This window comes from Heliangelus exortis, chromosome 2, assembly GCF_036169615.1.
Source record: "Heliangelus exortis chromosome 2, bHelExo1.hap1, whole genome shotgun sequence".
In the NCBI taxonomy this organism is placed as follows: Eukaryota; Metazoa; Chordata; class Aves; order Apodiformes; family Trochilidae; genus Heliangelus; species Heliangelus exortis.
This window is the reverse complement of record NC_092423.1, coordinates 151,024,908-151,049,886: the sequence shown is the minus strand read 5'-3', so window position 1 is coordinate 151,049,886 and position 24,979 is coordinate 151,024,908. Positions and strand designations below refer to the sequence as shown.

The window sequence follows — 24,979 nt, the reverse complement described above, 5'->3', positions numbered from 1 at the left end:
TTCTCTTTTTCTCTTTTTCCTCTTTTTCTCTTTTTCTCTTTTCCTCTTTCTCTTTTTCTCTCTTTTTCTCTTTTCTCTTTTCTCTTTTTCTCTTTTTCTCTTTTTCTCTTTTTCTCTTTTTCTCTTTTTCTCTTTTCTCTTTTTCTCTTCTTCTCTTTTTCTCTTCTTCTCTCCTTCTCTCCTCTTCCTCTTCCTCTCTCTTTCCTCTTCCTCTCTCTTTCCTCTTCCTCTCTCTTCCCTCTTCCTCTCTCTTTCCCTTCCGCTCTCTTTCCCCCTTCTGCTCTCTTTCCCTCCTTCCCTTCCCTTCCCTTCCCTCCTTCCCTTCCCTCCCTTCCCTTCCCTTCCCTTCCCTTCCCTTCCCTTCCCTTCCCTTCCCTTCCTTCCCTTCCCTTCCCTTCCCTTCCCTTCCCTTCCCTTCCCTTCCCTTCCCTTCCTTCCCTTCCCTTCCCCTTCCCCTTCCCCCTTCCCCCTTCCCCCTTCCCCTTTCCCCCTTCCCCCTTCCCCCTTCCCCCTTCCCCCTTCCCCCTTCCCCCTTCCCCCTTCCCCCTTCCCCCCTTCCCCCTTTCCCCCTTTCCCCCTTCCCCCTTCCCCCTTCCCCCTTCCCCCTTCCCCCTTCCCCCTTCCCCCTTCCCCTTTCCCCCTTCCCCCTTCCCCCTTCCCCCTTCCCCCTTCCCCGTTTCCCCCTTTCCCCCTTTCCCCCTTTCCCCCTTTCCCCCTTCCCCGTTTCCCCCTTTCCCCTTTTCCCCTTTTCCCCCTTTTCCCCTTTTCCCCCCTTTCCCCTTTTCCCCTTTTCCCCTTTTCCCCCTTTCCCCCTTTCCCCCTTTCCCCCCTTTCCCCCTTTCCCCCTTTCCCCCTTTCCCCCTTTCCCCCTTCCCCCTTCCCCCTTCCCCCTTCCCCCTTCCCCCCTTCCCCCTTCCCCGTTTCCCCCCTTTCCCCCTTTCCCCCTTCCCCCTTCCCCCTTCCCCCTTCCCCGTTTCCCGCCCTTTCCCCCTTTCCCCCTTTCCCCCCTTTCCCCCTTTCCCCCTTTCCCCCCTTTCCCCCTTTCCCCCTTTCCCCCTTTCCCCCTTTCCCCCTTTCCCCCTTTCCCCCTTTCCCCCCTTTCCCCCTTTCCCCTTTCCCCCTCCCCCTTTGCCCCTTTCCCCCATCCCATCCCATCCCATCCCATTCCCCTCCTTCCCCCTTTGCCCCTTTCCCCCATCCCATCCCATCCCATCCCATCCACCACCCCATCCCAAAGGGGGTCCTGCAGATGGGCTTTGCTACAGGAGCTGCTGGAGGACGCAGCACCATGGGATGGGATGGGTTGGGTTGGGAGGCACCTCCACAGAGACATCTCCAGCCAGAGGGGTTGCTCCTCGAGGAAGGGTTTGGCTCTCAGAAGGTCTCTGCCAAGCTCAGGTGGTTGCTGAGGTTGCCTCTCAGCCTGGCATCCTCCTCCTCCTCTCCAGCAGAGGTCACTCCTGCACCTCCGATGGCCCGAGCTGAGGCTTGGGGAGCAGAACAGTCCGGGGAGGATTTGTTCTGGGTCCTGCTCTGCAGAGCAGGGTGGCTGCTTGCAGGAAAAGCTCCTCTGGCCCTTGGTGGCACCTCTGGGTTCTCTGCCCCTTCCTGAAAGCTGAGGAAGCTCCAGCCCCTGCAGCTCCTGGTGTGAAATTACAGCATCATGGAACAGAACCAGGGGATGGTTTGGGTGGGAAAAGAGCTTGGAGATCCTGGAGTCCAACCCTGACCCCAGCACCCCCCCATGTCCCTCATCCTCACATCCCCAGGGGTTCTCTGAAACCCCTCCAGGGATGATGGGGACTCCAGCCCTGCCCTGGGCAGCCTGGGCCAGGCCCTGACAACCCTTTCCAGGGAGAAATTCTTCCCCAGCTCCAACCTAAACCTCCCCTGGCACCACTTGAGTTGTGCCAAAAGTTCCTCTTGGCCCATCCCTTGTTCCTTGGGAGCAGAGCCCGACCCCCCCTGGCTCCAACCTCCTCTCAGGGGGTTGCAGAGAGCCACAAGGTCTCCCCTCAGCCTCCTCTGCTCCAGGATCAACACCCCCCAGGGCCCTCAGCTGCTCCTCACAACTTCTCCAGACCCTTCTCCTTCTGCTCCACACCCTTCCCCACCTCCATTCCCTTCTCTGGCCACATTGTCACCCAACATTCCCTCTCAATCCAGGTTTTGCCCGGGACCACCGGGATGAGATGGTGGAGGGGCTGAAAGCTCTGAAGAAAGGTCTGGAGGACCCTGACTTCACTGTTCTCTTCCACACCTGCAACAACATCGCCACGGTAAGGGGGGGTGACCCAGCACCCAGCACCCAGCACCCAGCACCCAGCACCCAGCACCCAGCACCCAGCACCCAGCACAGCCCTGGGGAGCAGGAGCCCCAGAGGAGCTGCTGCTTTGCCCCCTTCTGAGCAGCCATGGGGTCTGGATGCTGTCAGGGACCACGAGGCCCCTGAAGTCTTCTCCTCCAGCTGGAGAAGCTGCTCAGAGCATCCCAGCCTCACTGGGAACCTGCTGGTCTCTTTGGGCATGAGGAACCCCAACAAGGAGACCAGTGCAGATATTCTGGTGTCCCAGGGGGCTCCTGGCTGCCTCCCAGTGCAGCACTGGTGTTGGTGAAGCTCTGCAGGGAGCTTCACACCCAGAGGGGTCCAAAGGGTCTCTCAGCCCACCCTGATGGAAGTGATGTGGAGAAACACCTGGGGTCTGGGGGTGAGGGATGGGCTGAGGGGTGACCACTCAGCTCTTGAGAGAGCAGCACAGATCAGCTCCCCTTTGGTCACCATTTTCTGTGCCAAGAGCTCTGCCAGCATTGCTCCAGGAGGACTTGGAGCTGTAGAGAAGGTGGCAGTCCTGGAAGAGCTGCCATCCCACCAATATTTGAGGCTGGGGTGGACATTTCCCCCTCCTGACTCCTCTGCTGAGCAGTTTGTTCCCCCCTCAGGTCTGGAGAGCTTGGTGGGACCTGAGGAAGCAGCATCCCCAGCAGCTGGGGGGTTGCTGTAGTGGCTTGGTTGTGTTGTCCCAACCCATTCCCAGGGACCCCTGGGTCACCCAGCCCTAGGGACTTGTCCTCCCTCCCATTTCCACCAGTTTGGGCTCCCGGGGGATGTTCCTGCAGGAACCACAGGAGAGCTGTGAGGTCCCTCCCCGGGCTCTGCTGTGTCCTCAGAGGGGCTCCTGGGGGTGACATAAACCTCTCCCTTTCTTCCCCACAGGTGATTGGGAAACGTGTCCCTCCTGACCAGCTGATGAGCCTTCTGCTGGCCATGTTTGAGGCCCTGGCAGACCCTGACAAGAACTGTTCCCGGGCAGCCACTGTCATCATCAACTCCCTGCTGAAGGAGCGGGGGGGAGTCCTGCAGGAGAAGGTGAGCTGGTCCTGCTTGGCCATGCCAGGGGCTCCCCACAGCCCTGGAGACCTGGATGGAGCCTGACAACTTCCCACTTAGGGTCACAGAGTCATGAAGGTTGGAAAAGGCCTTTAAGGTCATCACGTCCAACCCAACCCCACAGCCAACAGAACCTTTGTCCTCAAGGGCTGCATCCACACCTCCAGGGCTGGGGACTCCATCACTTCCCTGGGATGGAGACTCCTCCACTTCCATTTCCCTGGGATGGGGACTCCACCACTTCCCTGGGATGGAGACTCCACCACTTCCATTTCCCTGGGATGGGGACTCCACCACTTCCCTGGGATGGAGACTCCACCACTTCCATTTCCCTGGGATGGGGACTCCACCACTTCCCTGGGATGGGGGCTCCACCACTTCCCTGGGATGGGGACTCCACCACTTCCATTTCCCTGGGATGGGGACTCCACCATTTCCCTGGGATGGGGACTCCACCAGTTCCCTGGGATGGGGACTCCACCACTTGGTCCTCCAGCAGCTGGTTTGCTCTGGGTGTTGAGTTTCTCTGGGGTGCTCCAGAAGGAACAAGCTCTTGGCTGGAGCCTGATGCCCAAGCCAGGGAAGAACCCAAGCCCTGTCTCTGTCCATTGAGTTTCTGGCCAGAGGAACACTTCTCCCAGAGTTCTGGGCTGCTCCTGACCTTCCTCCATTTCCCTTGGTGCTCTCCTCCTCCATCCTCATGGCTGGGGGAAGGCAGCTCTGTGGTCCTGGGCAGTGGCTGCTGGAGACACAGCTCTGCTCTGGCTCTGGGGTTGAAGAGTTCAGAGCAGCTTCACTTCACCAGAAGGGTCTTGGGCTTCCCTGGGAAACCTTAGGAAGCTCCGGGGGAGCTGGGAGCTCCTGGCTTGGGAAGTCAGGTGGAATGCTGACAGGGCTCAGAGCTTGCTGGCCACAGAAAGCTTTTTCTGACTTAATCCACCCCCCAGCTTGGGCTCAGCTCCCCCTTCTCCTCCAGTAATTGGAAACACCAGGTCTGGTGGAGCTGCTCCTTGGCCTGGGCTTTGCCTCTCAAAGCTTCTGCTCCAAGGCCCCCTCACTACCTGGGAGATCTCCTCCTCCAAGGGGATTGCTCCAGCTTCCAGGAGTCACCTTGGGGTCACATCCCGAGCCAGCCCTGAAAGATCCTGAAACCTGAACTGATGCTGAGCCCTCGGGGTTGGTGGGACACCCCCCACCCCAGCTGGTTGCTTCCACCTTAATCCCAGGGAATTTGCTGCCAAGGTTTGGTCTCCACCTCGGCTTCCTCTTTGCCTTAAGTTGAGTTTTACAGCTGTCTGGGGTTGTCCCCACTCCTTCAGCTCAGGTTCCTCTCAGGACCTCTCTGGCTGAGCTCCTCTCATTGCTCACCCTCCATTCCTCACCAGGAGGTGGTGGGGAGGTTGAGGTTTGTCCTTGCTGGGACCTCTGGGGAAATCCTGCAGCCATCTCCTGGCACCTTGGACTTGCAGAGAGGTTTGGGGTTCTCCTGGCAAGGAAAGAGAGACTTGGAGGCCAACCAAACATCCCATGGTTTGGGTAGGAAAGGGACATTTAAAGGTCACCTTGTCTGACCCTCCCTGCAATGAGCCCTCAACCAGAGCAGGAATATCAGCCTCAGAGTCATTGGGTCATGGGGTGGTTGGGTTGGAAGGGACCTTGAACCTCACCCAGTGACACCTCAAACCATGGACTGGGTTGGGTTGGAAAGGACCTTGAACCTCACCCAGTGACACCTCAAACCATGGACTGGGTTGGGTTGGAAGGGACCTTGAACCTCACCCAGTGACACCTCAAACCATGGACTGGGTTGGGTTGGATGGAGCTTAAATATCACCCACCCCAACCCATGGTCAGGGACCCCTCCCCCAGCCCAGGGGGCTCCAAGCCCCATCCAACCTTCTACACTGCCAGGGATGGGGCAGCCACAGCTTCTGGGGGCAACCTGGGCCCCCTCACCCCAAAGAAGCCTGTCACCTGCCTGGACCCCAAGTGCTGAGCATCTCCAGGCCCTCAGCAGGGGCTCCCTCACCCGTGTCCCATCTCCTCTTCCTCCCTCAGGTCCCAGACATCCTGAGCATCATCCACAGCAAGCTGGAGGAGGTGGATGAGGAGCACGTCCGCAAGGCTGCCCAGCAGACTGTCTACATCTTGGCCTCCCAGCACAAGAGTGTGGTGGTCTCCAGCCTCCTGGGCAGCACCCTGCCCTTTGACAGGTCCTGCCCTGCCCCACCTCTCACCTGGGCGATGGGGACCAGCAAGGCTGTCCCCAGAGAGCCTCACTGGGGTGACTGGGGACAAACCTCAAGCAGGTCACAGAATCCCAGGCTGGTTTAGGTTGGAATGGACCTGAAAAATCATCGTTCCAACCCCCCCTGCGTGGGCAGGGACACCTCCCACCAGCCCAGGCTGCTCAAAGCCCCATCCAGCCTGGGCTGAGACACCTCCAGGTGTTCTCCTGGTAACAGCTGCTCCCTTCCTACCACGGCGTGCAGGCAGCTGGGATTGGGGCAGTTATGGAGATTTTGGGTCTGGGAGGGGGGTGTCCAAGAGGAGGGTGTTGGGTGAGGATCCCCCAGCACTGCTGCCATTGACCACGCAGCTCCTGGAAGCCCCCAGGATGCTGTTCCTCCAGGGCTTTGCCAGCAGTGAGGCACCAACCCTGGGGACATTGGAACCAGGTGGCTCCAAGGAAGGGGGGGACATGACCCAGGTGTCCCCTGTTGCAGGGAGGGGGTCCAGAACTCGGTGCTGAGCTCCTCCAAGGAGGGTGGGAATGAACCCCAGGAGCTGGTGCCAAAGCTGCTCTCCCTCCCTCCCTCCCCTCCTTCCTCTCCTCCAGCCACACGTGCACCATGTGGAGGTCCCTGGCTGGAGAGCCCACCCTGACCTCCCAGATCCTGGAGCAGCTCCTGGAGAAGGTGAACAGGGATGTTCCCTACAAGGAGAGCAAAGGGTTCCTGCTGGGCAGCGGCTCCGAGCGCGTCGCCACCCTCCTGCCCCTGGCTGTGAGTGTCCTGGGGAGGTCGTGGAGTCAGGGAATGGGGGGGCTGGGAAGGGACCTCACACAGCACCCAGTGCCCCCCCCTGCCATGGTCAGGGACCCCTCCCACAGCCCAGGGGGCTCCAAGCCCCATCCAACCTTCAACACTGCCAGGGATGGGGCTTCCAGCACCTCCCTGGGCAACCTGGGCCGGTGTCTCAGCACCCTCATGGTGGAGAACTTCTTCCTAATATCTCATCCAAACCTCCCCTCCTCTAGTTTGAGTCCATTCCCCCTGGTCCCATCAAAACCCAACATCCTAAAAAGTCCCTCCCCAGCTTTCCTGTAGCCCCTGCAGACACTGGAAGGCCACAGTGAGGTCTCCTGGGAGCCTTCTCCTCTCCAGACTGAACAACCCCAACTCTCTCAGTCTGTCCCCAGAGGAGAGCTGCTCCACAGCCCTCTGATCATCCTCCTGGCCCTTCTCTGGACACATATCCATATTTCTCTTGTAAAAGAGGGTCCAGAACTGGACTCAGTACTCCAGGTGGGGTCCTAGGAGGGCAGAGCAGAGGGGGAGAACCCCTGGCCTGGCCCTGTTGGCCAAGGTCCTCCTGATGCAGCCAAGGATCCCGTTGGCTTCCTGGGCTGCAGGTGGGCACTGCTGGCTCGTGTTGGGCTTCTGGCCCACCAGAACCCCCAGCTCCTTCCTTCTCCCCAGGGCTGCTCTCAGGACAGGCCCTGCCCAGCCTGGGTCAGTGCTTGGGATTGCCCCAGGACCCTGCACTTGGTCTTGTTGGACTTCATGGGGTTGGCATGGGCCCACCTGTCATGGCCATGGCCATGGCCAAGGTCAAGGTCATGGTCAAGGTCATGGTCATGGTTCCTCTGGCCGTTTTATATACTTTTCTTTTTTGGGTCTTTTTGGTTTTTTTCCCAAAAAACCCTTCCTGGGTTTCTCTCCCTTCCCTCCATCACATTGATGTCACCTCAATGCCACCATCCCTGTCACCATCCATTCCCACCCCCTCTGCCCCCCCACCCACACCTGGAACACATTGGTTGTAACTTGTTTTTTTTATATATATTTTATTTTCATTCCCTTGGCTCTCGGGGGTCCCGTGCCAGGCGTGGCCTCTGGAAACAGCTCCTGGCTGGGGATTGCCTGTTAGAGCTGATCCACCAGCTCGTAAAAACCCTCCCAGGTGTCCATCCTCTGGGGAGGCCATTTGGCATTGTAGCTTTTTTTCAAAAAACATAAATAAAAAAAAAAAAAACCCAGCCCCCCCCAAGCCCAGCTTGGCAGCTCCCTGAGCAGTAAAGCAGCTGTGAAAATTTCCTCCTCTTCTTCTGAGGGACCAAACACAGACGGGAGAGGATCAGCAAAACCCTCCCTGCTCTGGGTTTCACACCCCCCCAGATTCTGCTGGGTAATTGCAGCTTTTTTGCTTTTTTTTTTTTTTTTTTTAAAAAAAAAAAAGGAAAAAAAAAAAAAAAAACTGGCCAGAATTGCACCCCTTGTCTTCCTGCCCATAAAACCTGAGCTCTCCTCCCCCCCCCTCCCAGGTCCAAACTTCAAACCTGGAAACCCCCAGGAGCTCGAGGAGGGGGAGGTTGGAGTAGCTGCGGGTAGGATACACCGGGGTTACTCCAGGGGTAAAGGTGATGCTTTGTTAGGAAGGTGAAGGGTTTTTTGGGGAAAAAAACAAAAAGACCCAAAAAAGAAAAGTATATAAAACCCCATAAATCACGTTCTAAAGCAACCCCTGGCTGAGTTATTTACTAACAGCTCCCGGCGTGGTGCGGGAGATCCCCTCCTAATCCTCTCCTCCTCCCTCCTCAGCCTTTTCTCTCTCTCTCTCCAGGCCACATGTGCTCTGTATGAGATCATGTCTGCTCCGGAGGCTGGGGCAGCAGTTCTGGGACTCTACTCCCCTTTGTTTGTGACTCTCCTGCTACGCCTCAGCTGCACCGTGGGTGTCCAGCTACCGAAAAGCCTCCAGAGCAAGGAGAAGAGGAGCCAGAGCCAGAGCTCAGCTGCTCCCCGCAGCCTCCAGCCCTGCAGGTAGAGCCTGCCCGGGAGGGAAGGGCCCCACCTGCCCCCTGGAACCCACACGGGGTTTTTGCTTTGGGGGGGTTGAGGAGGACCAAGCAGCATCTGCTTGGGGAGGAACCCCTTGGGGCCATCACCCATTGGGCCATCACCCTTTGGGGTCATCACCCCTGGGGTCATCACCCTTGGGGTCATCACCCTTTGGGGTCATCACTCTTTGGGGTCATCACCCTCAGAGACATCACCCCTGGGAGCCATCACCCCTTGGGCCATCACCCTTTGGGCAATCACCCTTTGGGCAATCACTCTTTGGGGTCATCACCCCTTGAGTCCTCTTTGGACCTCTTTGGACCCTTTGGGGTCCTCACCCTTTGGGGCCATCACCCTCAGGGCCATCACCCCTTGGGCAATCACCCTTTGGGGTCATCACCCTTTGGGGTCATCACCCTCAGAGACATCACCCCTTGGGCAATCACCCTTTGGGGTCATCACCCTCAGAGACATCAACCCTGGGAGCCATCACCCTTTGGGGTCATCACCCTTTGGGGTCATCACCCTTGGGCCATCACCCTTGGGCCATCACCCTTTGGGGCCATAACCCCTTGGGCTGTCACCCTTTGGGGTCATCACCCTAAGAGCCATCACCCTTTGGGGTCATCACTCCTTGGATCCATCACTCCTTGGCTCTGACCCCCTGACTTCTGCTGTGTTTGAAGCTCCAGAGGCTTTGTTTTTTGGGGTTTTTTTTTTTATGGTTGTTTTTGGTTTGGTTTGGTTTTTGAGAGTGTTTCCAGTATTTTTCTCTTCTGCAGAGCACAATCCCTCAGGTGGGAAGCACTCACTCAGCTGCCCCTGGGGGTGCAGTCAGAGGGGTCCTCAGAGCTCTGCTGGGTTGGGGCTCCTGCCCCAAGCTCCCCCCCCCAAAAAAAAAAAACCCATCTGGCTCTGCTCTGGTTCCCCAGGACTCATTGGGCACATCAGGGGGTGGGTGAGCATCAGCTGGAGAGGGAGGAAGGCTCTGCTGCCCTGGAGGATGAGGAGGGGGAGGTGGAAAGAGCAAATTTCTTGGGTTTGTCATCAAGTTCAGGGTTGGAAGGGCCTCTGGAGATGCTGGAGTCCAAGCCCTGGCACAGCAGGATCAGCCAGGGCAGCCCAGACAGGAACACATCCAGGGGGGGTTTGGAAGGCAGCAGAGAAGGAGAGGAACCTCATCTGGAGGTTGGGGGGGTTCAGGAGGGGTTTGGAAGGCACCAGAGAAGGAGAGGAACCTCATCTGGAGGTTGGGGGGGTGCAGGAGGGGTTTGGAAGGCAGCAGAGAAGGAGAGGAACCTCATCTGGAGGTTGGGGGGGTTCAGGAGGGGTTTGGAAGGCAGCAGAGAAGGAGAGGAACCTCATCTGGAGGTTGGGGGGGTTCAGGAGGGGTTTGGAAGGCAGCAGAGAAGGAGAGGAACCTCATCTGGAGGTTGGGGGGGTGCAGGAGGGGTTTGGGAGGCAGCAGAGAAGGAGACTCCACAACCTCTCTGGGCAGCCTGGGCCAGGGCTCCCTCAGCCTCACAGCAAAGAAGTTTCTCCTCACCTGGAGCTGGAACTTCCCATCTTCCAGCTTCAACCCATTCTTCCTTGGCCTGGGCACCACCCAAAAGAGACTGAGCCCTTCCTCTTGCCCCCCAGCCCTGGGTGCCCAGGTTGCCCCCAGAAGCTGTGGCTGCCCCATCCCTGGCAGTGTTGAAGGTTGGATGGGGCTTGGAGCCCCCTGGGCTGGGGGAGGGGTCCCTGACCATGGCAGGGGGGGCATTGTGATGGGATTTAAAGTCCCTCCAACCCCAACCATTCCCTGATTTTAGGATTCTCTGGAGCTGCTGCTCCAGGCACCTGCCTGCTCCCCCCAGCAGCCCAACATCTGGATGTTCTCCAGCTCTCCTTGGCCTGCAGGGAGGAAACTCTGCCCTCATTTCCAGATTTATCCTCTTGTGGCTTTCCAGATTTGGTGGTTTGGGGTTTTTTCCAGGTTATTATTAGATTTAGGGGGGGAAAAAGAAAGAAAAGAATCCTGGAGGAGCCCAGAAGACACTGACAGCCTTGGGTGTGCTGAGCAACTGGGACTTTCCCAGCAGGGAGATGGAACGGGTGACAGCAGGGTGCTGGGTGACAGGAGGGTGCTGGGTGACAGCAGGGTGTTGGGGTGGGTGTAGAGTGTTGGGGTACAACAGGGTGTTGGAATGGATTTAGGGTGTTGGGTGACAGGAGGGTGTTGGGTGACAGGAGGATGTTGGGGTACAGGAGGGTGTTGGGGTGGGTGTAGGGTGTTGGGTGACAGCAGGATGTTGGGTGACAGCAGGATGTTGGGTGACAGGAGGGTGTTGGGGTGCAGGAGGGTGTTGGGGTGCAGGAAGGTGTTGGGTGACAGGAGGGTGTTGGGTGACAGGAGGATGGGGTGGGTGTAGGATGGGTGACAGCAGGGTGTTGGGTGACAGGAGGGTGTTGGGGTGCAGGAGGGTGTTGGGGTGGGTATAGGGTGTTGGGTGACAGCAGGGTGTTGGGGGGGTGTTGAGTGTTGGGTGACAGGAGGGTGTTGGGTGACAGCAGGGTGTTGGGGTGCAGGAGGGTGTTGGGGGGGTTGTAGGGTGTTGGGGTGGGTATAGGGTGTTGGGTGACAGCAGGGTGTTGGGTGACAGCAGGGTGTTGGGTGACAGGAGGGTGTTGGGGGGGTTGTAGGGTGTTGGGGTGCAGGAGGGTGTTGGGGTGGGTGTTGGGGTGCAGCAGCTGCTCTCTGATGAGGCTTTTAGTGAGAGCTGGTGAGAAGAGGAGGCAGCAGAGCCCCAGGGGATGGAGCAGGGGGTTGGGTGAGGGCTGTCCTGGAGGTGGTGACACCCCTGGAGCTTGTGGCACTTGCCTTGTCCCCTTGGGTTGCTCTGCTCAGCAGTGGCGCTGGTTTTGGGGTGGATCCTCTGTGGCTTTGGGTTCCCACAGCCAGAACTCTGTTCTGATCCCTCCATGAGTCCTGGAAAGGAAGTTGGGGCTGGGGCTGGATGCCCCAAGGGCTGGTGCTGAGCCCTGGGGCAACCAGGAGATGGGAAGGGGCCAACAACCCCCCCAGAAGCTGTGGCTGCCCCATCCTGGCAGTGTTGAAGGTTGGATGGGGCTTGGAGCCCCCTGGGCTGGGGGAGGGGTCCCTGACCATGGCACTGGGGGGGTTTTAAGGTCCTTCCAACCCAAAGCACTCTTGGGTTTTATGATCTATGATTCTTCAGCACCCACATCCCAGGTGTGGGGTGAAGGAGCCCCTCAGCCCCCTCCCCTGCAGCCCCCAGGAGCAGCTCAGCCCCAGGCTGATCCCTCCTGATCCAGGGGGTCCCAGGCTTTGCTGGTTGATCCAGGATTGTTGCAGAGGGGCTGCTGTGATTGTGGGTGTGCTGACCATGCTCTTCTTCACTCCCCTGGGACCACAACTGGGGGATCACCCACAGCATCCATGTCCTCCAAGAGGGAAATCAGCTCCTTCATCCCCACTGCCCCCAGCTCATAGGATTCTTGACCCCACTTCTCAAATCTCCACCTGATCTTGCAGGTGTTGGCACAGAGCAGCCGTGTCCTGGCTCTGTGCCATTCCTGGTGACATCTCCTGCTTTTGAGGAGCAGGGAGAGGGGCTGCATCCCCCTGGCTCCTGCTGGGAATGTCCTGGGAGGGAGCAGAAGGTCAGGGAGCAGCGCCTGGTTCTGCTCTGAGCCCGGGGTGCAGGGAGGTCCCTGTGGCCGTGGAGTCATCACTGATGGATGGATTTGGGGAGGGGAGGTGGGGTTTAGGAACAGTCTTCTGTCCGAGACAAAAGAAAAAAACCACAGGGATGTGAAATTCCATCCCTGGTCCCAGGAGCTGGGTACGATATCAAAGTCATTTCCTGTCCACGCTTTGGATTCGACTCCCTTCCTGATATTTAAATGCCAGAGGGAGATGGTGAAGGTGAATGTGATAGCTTGGCAGGAAAAAGGGAGGCTTGGAAGGCACGGGGCTGCTGTTGGAAAGGAAGGAAGTGTCTATGGGACACGGTGGAAAAAAAAAAAAAAAAAAGAAAAAGAGCAAAGCCTGGAGAATAAAGGGGTGGGAGCATCCATCCCACTGGAGCAGCTGTGGGGGCTTCACCCCCTGAGCTCCTGTTGGGGTTTTACCTCTTAGAGAATCACAGAATGGGTTGGGTGGGAAGGGACCTTGACAATCACCCAGTGCCCCCCCTGCCATGGTCAGGGACCCCTCCCCCAGCCCAGGGGGCTCCAAGCCCCATCCAACCTTCAACACTGCCAGGGATGGGGCAGCCACAGCTTCTGGGGGCAACCTGGGCACCCAGGGGCTCAGCACCCTCACCCCAAACAATTTCTCCCCCATCTCCAACCTCCATCTCCCCTTTCTCTCCAAGTTTTAACCCATTTCCCTTGTCCTCTCCCTACCCCCCCGTGTCCAAAGCCCTCCCCTAGCTTTCTTGGAGCCCCTTCAGATATTGGAAGGTTGCTCTGAGCTCACCTGGGAGCCTCCTCTTCTCCAGGCTGAACAACCCCAATCCCTCAGCCTGGCTTCCCAGGGAGCTGCTCAGCCCTCTGAGCATTTCAGTGCCTCCTCTGGACACCTCCCAGGAGCTCTGTGTCCTTCTGATGTTGGGGTCTCCAGAACTGGACACAGGACTCCAGGGGGGGTCTCAGCAGAGCAGAGGAGGAGAATCCCCTCCCCTGAGCACCTCTCTGGGCTTCTCCTGATGCAGCCCAGGCCAGGACCCAGAATGTCAGCTTGGAAGGGACCTCAGGGATCATCTGGTCCAACCCTTCTCTGGCCTGGGCTGGAGGTGGGTGCTCATCCCCAGAAGAGGCAGGAGGCTGATGCCTTGCTCCAGCAGAGACTGGAGGTGGATGCTGGGGTCTGAAGAACCCTGGAGGTGGATGCTCATCCCTGAAGAACCCTGGAGGTGAATCCTCATCCCTGAAGAACCCTGGAGGTGGATGCTCATCCTGGACAAGGCTGGAGGTGGATGCTGCCCACGGCTGGGCTGGCAGAACCAGGAGGTTCCTGGGTGTCCTGCTCCAAGCAGACAGGAGCACCTGAAGCCCACCCTGTACCTCTTTGCCAAACCCTGCAAGAAGAGAGGAGCTCGGGGTTGGTTCCAGGCTGCAGGGGCAGAGCTTTGTTCCACAGAAGGGTTCTCTGATCAGGGATGCTCAGGTGTCCTTTTGCTGCTGGAAGGGAAGGGCTGGGACCAGCTCAGGGGAGCTGCCTCTGGCTGCAGATGGGGTGAAAAAGAACTCCAAAAAATCCTGCACAGGGAGAATCCAAAGGAGTAAAACCAGGGAGGGCTGCTGGGTGTGGACACCTGGTGGAAGGCCACTGCTGCCTGAGGTTTGCTTTAATTGGTGACTGATTTATTAATTCCTTGTTGTCTGTAGGGTTCCTGGTGCAGGGATGGCTGAACCCCCCCACAGGACCCTGAGCTTTTCACCACAGGGAAGCAAGGAGGGGGTTAAGGATGGAGCTCATAACCCTGGAGATGTGGTGCTGAGGGACATGGGGGGTGGTGGCCTTGGTCAGCACTGAGTTCATAGTTGGACTTGAGGATCCTGAAGGATCTTTCCCAACCAGAGTGACTCTGAGGTGGAGTCCCCATCATCCCTGGTGATCTTCCCTGATGATGATGATCATCCCCAACCTCCAGATGAGGCTCCTCTCCTTCTCTGGAGCCTTCCAAACCCCTCCTGAACCCCCCCAACCTCCAGATGAGGTTCCTCTCCTTCTCTGCTGCCTTCCAACCCCCTCCTGAACCCCCCCAACCTCCAGATGAGGTTCCTCTCCTTCTCTGCTGCCTTCCAAACCCCTCCTGAACCCCCCCAACCTCCAGATGAGGTTCCTCTCCTTCTCTGCTGCCTTCCAAACCCCCCCTGGATGTGTTCCTGTCTGGGCTGCCCTGGCTGATCCTGCTGTGCCAGGGCTTGGACTCCAGCATCTCCAGAGGTCCTTCCAACCCCCCCATTCTGTGATTCAGGGAAGTGCCATCACCCTGCTAGGGCTTTGTCACCACATCTTGGGCCCCCCCTGGGAGAAGCCCAAGCAGGAGAAACCCTTCTCCTCATTTGAAAGCCTTGGAACACTCTGACTGGAAGGGTTTCTGGTGGTGTGTGTGGTGGCTCTGTCCCTCTGGCTGCTCTCAGAGGCTGAGATTTATCCCTTGCTAATATTTGGGTTGTTTTGACAGCAGAATTGATGTTTCCCAGATGCTGCTCTGCGGCTCACAGCGAAATAATCCCTACCTATAAAATATGAAATGCCAAAAAAAAAAAAAAAAAAAAAAAACCAACCCAAACCTAAAAACCCCAAACCAACAAAACCACCAAAAACAACCCAAAAATAACCTCCTTAAAGCAGCTCTGGAGTTCTTCCCTTCACAGTCCATGGCCTTGGGTGCGGATGGGAGGAGTGGGGGTGACGGGCTGCTCACTCCCTGGGCAGGAACAACCCCAAGCAGGAGGGGAGAGGAGGGGATGTCCTGCTGGAGAGCAGCTCCCTGGGGAAAGCCCTTGGAGTCCTGGTGGGCAGGAAGTTCTCCAGGGGTCAGCACTGTGCCCTGGTGGCCAAGAGGCCAATGGTGGCCTGGGGGGCATCAGGAAAAGTGTGTCCAGCAGGTCCAGGGAGGTTCTGCTCCCCCTCTGCTCTGCTCTGCTCTGCCCTGGGGAGACCAGAGCTGGAATCCTGGCTCCAGTTTGGGGCTCCCCAGTTGAGGAGAGGCAGAGATCTACTGGAGAGAGTCCCCTGGAGAGCTGGGAGGGTGCTGAAGGGCCTTGAGCATCTCTGCTGGGAAGAAAGAGTGAGAGCCCTGGGGGTGTTGAGGCTGGAGAAGAGAAGGCTGAGAGGGGATCTGCTGAATGTCTGTCAGTAGCTGAGGGCTGGGGGGCAAGAGGAAGGGCTCAGTCTCTTTTGGGTGGTGCCCAGGCCAAGGAAGAATGGGTTGAAGCTGGAAGATGGGAAGTTCCAGCTCCAGGTGAGGAGAAACTTCTTTGCTGTGAGGCTGAGGGAGCCCTGGCCCAGGCTGCCCAGAGAGGTTGTGGAGTCTCCTTCTCTGCTGCCTTCCAAACCCCCCCTGAACCCCCCCAACCTCCAGATGAGGTTCCTCTCCTTCTCTGCTGCCTTCCAAACCCCTCCTGAACCCCCCCAACCTCCAGATGAGGTTCCTCTCCTTCTCTGCTGCCTCCCAAACCCCTCCTGAACCCCCCCAACCTCCAGATGAGGTTCCTCTCCTTCTCTGCTGCCTTCCAAACCCCTCCTGAACCCCCCCAACCTCCAGATGAGGTTCCTCTCCTTCTCTGCTGCCTCCCAAACCCCTCCTGAACCCCCCCAACCTCCAGATGAGGTTCCTCTCCTTCTCTGGTGCCTCCCAAACCCCTCCTGAACCCCCCCAACCTCCAGATGAGGTTCCTCTCCTTCTCTGCTGCCTTCCAAACCCCCCCTGGATGTGTTCCTGTCTGGGCTGCCCTGGCTGATCCTGCTGTGCCAGGGCTTGGACTCCAGCATCTCCAGAGGTTTTTTCCCAACCCCCCCATCCCATAACTCTGATTTTACACTCTCACTCTCCCTCCTCTTTGTGTCCCTCTTCCCAGCTCAGCCGTGGACACCCTGAAGGTGATGCTGACCCGGGGGGGCAGTGAGGAGGTCACCAGGGCCGTGGGCAGTGCTGGTGGTTGGGAGATGATGGTGAACCCCGAGAGGCACCACGAGGGCATCGCCGTGCTCGCCGGGTAAGGCACCAGCACCCTGAGGGCTGCTCAGATCCTCCTCGGGTTTGGGTGCAGGAGCTGCACCCTGGGCAGGGGGTTGTGTCCTGAGGGAGCTCCCACCCAGCACAGCCCCGGGAGGGTCTCAGTGGTGTCCCCAGGATGTCACCGAGGGGTTGTTTGACTGACTGTCCCCAGCTGGCTGGGGGATGGGGATGGGGAACCCCTGGGGGATGAGCCAGGTTCCTGGAGCACTGGGACGGACTGGGATGGACAGGGATAGAAATCTCTTTTCCTTTTGCTGCTGTTGAAATGTCCTTGGAGGTTCCTTGGAGGCTTCTTGGTGGTTTCTTCCTTCCTTGGCCGTTCCTTGGTTGTTCCTTGGAGCTTCCTTGGTGGTTTCTTGGTTCCTTGGTGGTTTCTTCATTCCTTGGCAGTTCCTTGGTGATTTCTTGCTGGTTTCTTGGTGGTTCCTTGCTGGTTCCTTGGCAGTTCCTTGCTGGTTCCTTGCTGGTTCCTTATTGGTTTCCTTGCGGTTCCCTTGTGGTTCATTGGTGTTTCCTTGGTGTTTTTTTGCTGGTTCCTTGCTGGTTCCTTGGCCAGTCCCTGCAGGTGCCCATCCCTCCCCAGCCTGTGCTGCTGGCAGTGGGTTTGGCACGGAGCAGTGAGGCTGAGGGAGAAGCTCAGCCCAGGGTCCAGTTTGATGGAGCCTGATCCAGGCAGGGACTTGGCCATCCCTGCACCCAACGCCCTCAGAGGCTTTTGGGGGTGGTGGGTGCTGTCGTGGGTGTCACCAGGCTCAGCCAGGACACAGAGGCACGAGAGGTGGTTCCTGTGGTGCTCAGAGGACCCCCCTAAGCCCTTGGGGACAGCTGGTGACACGTGTCCTTCCTCTCGGCAGGGCCATGGCGCGGCACGCGGGGCCCCGGCTGCCCCTGGTGGTGAAGAATCTGATCCCAACCCTCAACAGTGTCTTCGACAGCCAAAGGGTCACCACCACAGCCTTCTTCTCTGAGGTGAGCATGGGGGAACCAGGGAATGGTGGGGAGGGACCTGAAATCCTCCCCCAGTGCCCCCCCTGCCATGGCCAGGGACCCCTCCCCCAGCCCAGGGGGCTCCAAGCCCCATCCAACCTTCAACACTGCCAGGGATGGGGCAGCCACAGCTTCTGGGGGCAACCTGGGCACCCAGGGGCTCAGCACCCTCACCCCAAACAATTTCTCCCCCATCTCCAACCTCAATCTCCCCTTTCTCTCCAAGTTTTAACCCATTTCCCTTGTCCTCTCCCTACCCCCCCGTGTCCAAAGCCCTCCCCCAGCTTTCTTGGAGCCCCTTCAGATATTGGAAGGTTGCTCTGGGCTCACCTGGGAGCCTCCTCTTCTCCAGGCTGAACAACCCCAATCCCTCAGCCTGGCTTCCCAGGGAGCTGCTCAGCCCTCTGAGCATTTCAGTGCCTCCTCTGGACACCTCCCAGGAGCTCTGTGTCCTTCTGATGCTGGGGACTCCAGCACTGGACACCCAACTGTCTTTCCCCTCCAGCCATTGATTGGAGGTGGGTGATGGTCCAAACCCATGGGCATCTCCTCTTGCCTCTGTTCCTCCTTGCCTTCTCCCCCCCCAAAAAACCCCTCTTGTTGTGAGATGGGGATGGCAGAGGAGCTCTTGCTGGGAGCCAACTCTGAGCACATCCCTGCCATGAGCCAGCAAACCCCAGCCCTGGGGCTGACGTACCCACCAGAGGAATGAGGTGACTCAAGTTCCTTTTCTTCTCCCCTCGCCAGCAGACGGTAACACAATCCATCCCTCCATCCCTACCACCTGAAACCAAAAAAAAAGGGGAAAAAAAACCCCATCCCGGGCCGCTGGAGGAGGTTTGGGTTCCATGAAGGATGCACCTGATGGCACCAAACCCACTGAGATTTCACCCCCCCTGGTTAAACCACCTTTGAAATCCTCATCTGCTCAGGGGATCGAGGCTCTGTTTTTATTTTCCCTTTGGCCCGAGGAGGTGAAGGAGGAGGAGGAGGAGGAGGAGGAGGAGGAGGGGGGGGGGGGGTGCTGGAGGAGGAGGAGCTGCAGGGTTTGGGTTCTCTTGGAGCCCGTCCCAGAATCTGCTTTCAGTTTGGGAGCGGGGTTGGCTCCCGGCATCCCGGGCTTGGAAATGAAAAGCAGGAGCTGGAGGGGAAGGAAGCGAATCCCTGCGTCCCCAAAGTGATGAGGTGAGAGCTCCCAACCCTGCCAGGGATGGAGATGACAAGAGGGGAAGTGAGGAGGGAGCCACTGGGCTGGAGCAGGAGGGAACCTGGGGCCAACCTTGGCTCCCCCAACCTCCAGAGAGTCAGAACTATGGAACAGAATCATGGAGTGCTTTGGGTTGGAAGGGACCTTAAATCCCCCCCAGTGCCCCCCCTGCCATGGTCAGGGACCCCTCCCCCAGCCCAGGGGGCTCCAAGCCCCATCCAACCTTCAGCACTGCCAGGGATGGGGCAGCCACTTGAAGATCATTAATGGATCATCCAGGTGGTCCTCGTGGGTCCTTCCTACCCAAACCATTCCATGATCCCAAGCCCATCCAGATCCAACCCCCTGCGTGGGCAGGGACACCCCCCCAGGTCAGGCTGCTCCATCCATCCTGGGCTTCATCTCCTTGAGCCTCTGCCAGGACACTTCCTCCAGGCACTGCTTGGAGTCTTCCAGGAGTGAGGAGCTGCTCACCAAGAGCTGTGGCTCTGCTGGTGCTCAGGGGATGCTCCTGGGGCTGCAGCCCAAGGGATGGGGTTCAGGAGAGGCTCTGGAGCTGCTGGGAGGACTGGAGCAGCTCTGGAGCCTGGAGAAGAGAAGGCTGCAATGGGGAGAGCTTGGAGCAGCTTCCAGGTCCTGAAGGGGCTCCAGGAAAGCTGGGGAGGGACTTGGGACAAGGGCCTGGAGGGATGGGAGCCTCCCAGGGGGAAGGGTTTGCAGCTGGGAGAGGGGAGATGGAGAGGAGATCTTGGGCAGGGAGGGTGGTGGAACCCTGGTTGCTCCATTTCCCCCCATCCCAATTTCACTGGGGAGGATCCACAACCCCAAACCCACTCCCAGGGGTGGGATCCACATCCCTCTATCCCCATCCCATCAGTGGGGTCCATGTCCCTCCATCCCAATCCCAGCAGTGGGATCCACAGCCCCAAACCCAATGCTAAGGGTGAGATCTACATCTCCTCATCCCAATCCCAGGGCTGGGATCCACCTCCTTCCACCCCAATCCCATCAGTGAGATCCATGTCCCTCCATCCCAATCCCAGCAGTGGGATCCATGTCCCTCTATCCCAGTCCCATCAGTGGGGTCCATGTCCCCCATCCCAGCCTGGGCTGTGGGAGGGGTCCCTGCTCATCCTTTGGGGTGGCACTGGATGGGATTCAGGGTCCCTCCAACCCAACCCAGTTTGGGATTCAATGATTCCATGCAATGTTCCAACATTTTCATGGCCATCCCTCCCCACCTCACCTGGCAGGCGACCTCAGGGGGAGGATTTCACTTTTGGGTTTTGGGGATTTCTCCTGCCTATGGCCTCCTGAACTTGGGGCCCTTGGGTTGTCTTTTTTTTTTTTTTTTTTTTTTTTTTTGACTCAAAGATGATGGTTTTTTACAAGTTCCTGAATTCAAAGCCTGGGAGTTGGGGGTGCTCAGGGCTCCCCCCTCCCTCTCCCTGGATGGTGGGAATGTGGAGCGAGGTTCTGGAGCTCTGCAGGTCCTGGGGTCCTCTCCGTGTCCTCTCCACCCTGAGCCTCTCTCTTCTCCTCCAGCTCCTCAGCAGTAACGTGGTGAATGACCTGATCCTGCTGGAGACCATGCTGGACAACCTGACAGGGAGGCAGAAGGATTCCTCCATGCTGGTGAGGATGTTGGCTCTCCGGGGATTGGGGAACATCGCCACCGGCTCCCCGGAGAAGGTGAGAGCCCCTCTGCTCCATCCCAGAGCCCTCAGCAGGACAGGGATGGGGGGGAGGAGAGCATGGAGCCACCAGGAGATGCCTCTCCTCAAAGACAGGCTGGATTTTTGGACAGGACACTCGTGTCACCTCCTCACCCTGGTGGCAGCATCTCCAGAAGGGAGGTGGCAGCAGTCACCAAGGGCAGGAGATGAAGCCCTGGAGGAGAAACCTCCAGCAGAGCCTTGGAGGAGGCACCTCTAGGTCACACCTGGCTTGGGAGGAGAGCCAGGCACAGAATCATAGAATGATTATTGGGAAAATGGGAAGAAATTGTTTGGGGTGAGGGTGCTGAGCCCCTGGGTGCCCAGGTTGCCCCCAGAAGCTGTGGCTGCCCCATCCCTGGCAGTGTTGAAGGTTGGATGGGGCTTGGAGCCCCCTGGGCTGGGGGAGGTGTGGATGAACTCCAGGGTTAGAAAAATCAGATTATTTTGGTTGGAAAAGAGAGACCTTGGAGATCATGGAGTCCAACCAGGACCCCAACCCTGCCCAAGGCCACCCCCACCCCATGTCCCTCATCCCCACATCTCCAGGCTCTGAAACCCCTCCAGGGATGATGGGGACTCCAGCCCTGCCCTGGGCAGCCTGGGCCAGGCCCTGACAACCCTTTCCAGGCAGAAATTGTTCCCCAGCTCCAACCTAAACCTCCCCTGGCACCACTTGAGTTGTGCCAAAAGTTCCTCTTCTCCCATCCCTTGTTCCTTGGGAGCAGAGCCCGACCCCCCCTGGCTCCAACCTCCTCTCAGGGGGTTGCAGAGAGCCAGAAGGTCTCCCCTCAGCCTCCTCTGCTCCAGGATCAACACCCCCAGGGCCCTCAGCTGCTCCCTGTCCCTCCCAGCTCAGGTGGCTGACGACGTCTCTCCACCTCTCCACCTCTCCACCTCTCCACCTCTCCACCTCTCCACCTCTCCACCTCTCCACCTCTCCACCTCTCCATCTCTCCACCTCTCCACCTCTCCATCTCTCCATCTCTCCACCTCTCCACCTCTCCACCTCTCCACCTCTCCACCTCTCCACCTCTCCACCTCTCCACCTCTCCATCTCTCCATCTCTCCATCTCTCCATCTCTCCACCTCTCCATCTCTCCATCTCTCCACCTCTCCACCTCTCCATCTCTCCACCTCTCCACCTCTCCACCTCTCCACCTCTCCACCTCTCCACCTCTCCACCTCTCCATCTCTCCACCTCTCCACCTCTCCACCTCTCCACCTCTCCATCTCTCCATCTCTCCATCTCTCCACCTCTCCACCTCTCCACCTCTCCACCTCTCCACCTCTCCACCTCTCCACCTCTCCACCTCTCCACCTCTCCACCTCTCCATCTCTCCATCTCTCCACCTCTCCACCTCTCCATCTCTCCACCTCTCCACCTCTCCATCTCTCCACCTCTCCATCTCTCCACCTCTCCATCTCTCCATCCTTGCCCCATCCTTTTTCCATCTCCCCTTTCCCTGCAGGTGAGGAAGCACGGGGCTCAGCTCCTCGCCTCCATGGTCAATGGCATGGATGACAAAGATGACCCCAACAACCTGGTTGCCCTCGAGGCCATGTCCAGCCTCTCCAAGCTCCTGGATCACGTGGAGGAGAGGGACATCCAGGCCATGCTCCTCCACATTGCCATCAGGATCCGACCCTTCTTCGACAGCGTAAGGGCCGAGCTGCTGCCTCCCCCTGCTGCTGGATCTCTGGGCTTTGCTGCCTTCACCATCCTCTGCCCACCCCAAACCCCTCCAGCATCCCCAGGGGGAAGTTTGATGCTTCTCCTGCTCACCTTGGAGCTTGAGCCTCCTCCTCCTCTGCTCAGCTTCTGCTGTCCTGGGGGGACACGGACATCCAGGCCAGGGTCCTGCCCCTGGCTCAGGGCAATTCCCAGCACAAATCCAGGAGGATGGGAGGAGAACAACGCTGAGGAGAGGGCCCTGGGGGTGCTGGGTGAGGAGAAGCTCCCCAGGAGCCAGCACTCCTGCTGCCCACGCTTTCTGGCAGCCCAGAAACCACCCCTGGTGGAGGTTTGGGGAGGGATGGCAGTGCTGATGTCCTCAGGCCTGAGGAGCAGGAGGAGGGGTGGTGTGAGCAGCTGTGCCAGGCAGGAGGTGCCCCGGGTCGGGTTGGTTCCTCTGATCCCGCTGATCCCTCTGTGCCCACAGGAGCAGCCCCAGCTCCGGCAGGCGTCCATCGTCCTCTTTGGGAACCTCACCAGGTTCAGCGAGGCCAACTGCGAGGTCTTCTTCGAGCAGATCCTCAACGGGCTGGTGACACTGCTGCTCCACCTCCAGGACCCAAAGCCAGAGGTCGTCAAGGTGAGGATGTCCCCCTGGCCAGCAGGAACCCAGGGTCCTGCCTCACCCCGGGCATCCCGCAGGCTCCTGAGCTTCTCCTCCCACCCCAGGCCTGCAAGTTTGCTCTGCGGATGTGTGGCCCCAGCATGGGCTGTGAGGGGCTCTGCGAGATGTTCCTCAACCACCTGAGGGAGGACAGGAGCCTCCACTATGGGGAGTTCATGAACAACGTCTGCAAACACCTGGTGAGCACCGTGCTGGGGCTGGGCACGGAGCCCTGGGCTGCTGGGCATGAGGGTGATGGAAGCACGGGATGGGTTGGGGTGGAAAGGACCTTAAATCCCCCCCAGTGCCCCCCCTGCCATGGTCAGGGACCCCTCCCCCAGCCCAGGGGGCTCCAAGCCCCATCCAACCTTCAACACTGCCAGGGATGGGGCAGCCACAGCTTCTGGGGGCAACCTGGGCACCCAGGGGCTCAGCACCCTCACCCCAAACAGTTCTCCCCAGTATCTCCTCTCCACCTCCCCTCTTGGAGGTTGGAACCATCACCCCTCATCCCATCCCTCCAGGCCCTTGTCCCAAGTCCCTCCCCAGCTCTCCTGGAGCCCCTTCAGGACCTGGGAAGCCACAGATCCTCCAGGTCCTGCTCTTGCATCCACAGAGGCCCAGTCCCCCCCATCCCAGATGTGTCCTCAGGAGCTCCATATTTCCCAGGAGCTGGTGGCAGAGCTGCAGGAGCTCCTCTCCTGTCCCCCATGACCTCCTGGGTGCTTTTTTCTCTCCCAGATGCAGAGCTACCCGGAGATGCTCAACCGCCTGATCTCCACCAACCTCTTCTACTTCAAGAGCAGCTGGGTGGACATCAGGGCAGCTGCCCCCATGTTCATTGGTGAGGTTCCTCCCAGGCTGCCCCTGGGGGGTGGTGTCACCCCTGGTGTCCTGGGAATGCTCCTGATCCCTGGGCACTGCTGGGGATGGGAAGCTCCCCTGGTCCCTGCTCCTCACTGCTCCCAGGCCTGGGACATCCCCAGGTGCTGCCAGCACCCACCCAAGGAACCTTTTTCCAGCTGCTTCCCACTCGTGCTGGGGGGACCCTCCCTGCCCTACCCAGCTGAGGTGGAAGCACCCGGATGGGTCACACCCTGGTGTGGGTGACCAAGGTTTGGTCCTCACCTGAGCAGCTGTGGGGTTTCCACAGAGGCTCCACACAGGGATGAGTGACCCGGTGACCTGGCACCATGAATCCTAAAATCATAGAATGGGCTGGGCTGGAAGGGACCTCAGAGATCATCAAGTCCAACCCTTGCTCCACTCCCCCCGTGGTTCCCAGCCCATGGCACTGAGTGCCACATCCAGGCTCTTTGGAAATATCTCCAGGGATGGAGAATCCACCCCTTCCCTGGGCAGCCCATTCCAATGGCTGAGCACCCTCTCTGCAAAGAATTCTTTCCTAATATCCAACCTAAACCTCCCCTGGCAGAGCTGAAGCTCTGCCAGGGGAGGTTTAGGTTGGATATTAGGAAAAAATTCTTTAGTCCATGCCCTCTTGTCCCACTGATATCAGCCCAACCCCCCCCTGGCTCCAACCTCCTTTCAGGGAGTTGTAGAGAGTGATGAGGTCTCCCCTGAGCCTCCTCTTCTCCAGCCTCAACACCCCCAGCTCCCTCAGCCCTTCCTCACAGGAATTCTGCTGGATCCCTTCACCTCCTTTGGGCCTCCATCTCCTTCCTGAATTTCGGGGCCCAGAACTGGACACAGGACTCAAGCTGTGGCCTCCCCAGGGGCAGAATCCCTTCCCTGGGCCTGCTGGCCACACTCTTCCTCATCCAGGATTCCATTGGGATTCTTGGCCACCTGGGCACACTGCTGGCTCCTGGGCACCTTCCAGGTCCCTCTCTGCCACTCTGTGCCCCATGGAGCTCCCCATGGGGTTGTTGTGGCCAAAATTCAGGACCTGGCACTTGGAATGTTGAACCTCATCCCCTTGGGATCAGCCCAACTCTCCGACCTCCTTTCAGGGAGTTGTAGAGAGTGATGAGGTCTCCCCTGAGCCTCCTCTTCTCCAGCCTCAACACCCCCAGCTCCCTCAGCCCTTCCTCACAGGACTTGTGCTGGATCCCTTCCCAGCCTCCTTGCTCTTCTCTGGACCTGCTCCAGCACCTCAATCTCCTTCCTGAGCTGAGGGGCCCAGAACTGGACACAGTCTGAGCTGTCTCCTGGGGGCATCCGGAATCCTTGGTGACACCAAAATTCTTCCTCAGGCTTCCTCGTGCTTCACGTGGATGAAGAGCACTGTCACCAGGTGGACCTGGACCAGCTCATCTCGGGTGAGTAGGTGCTGCCACCCAGAGCTGCTGGGGACTGTCCCCGTGAGGGACACAGCTTGGACCTACAGGATGGGGGTCCCGGCCCCACAGGAGGCTCCCAGCCCCACCAGGAACCTCAAACCCCACAGCCAGGGATGGTCCCACCAGGATCCCCCAAAACCTGCAGACAGGGATGGTCCCACCATAAACCCCAAACCCCCCAGCTGGGCATGGTCCCACCAGGAACCCCAAATCCTT

General features: G+C 58.8%; 1 protein-coding gene across 1 annotated transcript in view; it reads left to right on the top strand.

Moving 5' to 3' along the window:
• LOC139792988 (maestro heat-like repeat-containing protein family member 1) overlaps positions 1 to 24,979 on the top strand; it is a 55,345-nt gene that overhangs the window by 27,974 nt on the left and 2,392 nt on the right. Inside the window, 13 exon segments of the mRNA XM_071736982.1 lie at positions 2,167 to 2,279; positions 3,216 to 3,368; positions 5,448 to 5,602; positions 6,229 to 6,394; positions 8,235 to 8,434; positions 16,052 to 16,189; positions 17,067 to 17,181; positions 19,952 to 20,098; positions 21,594 to 21,782; positions 22,284 to 22,436; positions 22,526 to 22,660; positions 23,202 to 23,304; positions 24,677 to 24,742. Coding sequence (XP_071593083.1) covers positions 2,167 to 2,279; positions 3,216 to 3,368; positions 5,448 to 5,602; positions 6,229 to 6,394; positions 8,235 to 8,434; positions 16,052 to 16,189; positions 17,067 to 17,181; positions 19,952 to 20,098; positions 21,594 to 21,782; positions 22,284 to 22,436; positions 22,526 to 22,660; positions 23,202 to 23,304; positions 24,677 to 24,742 — 1,833 coding nt within the window.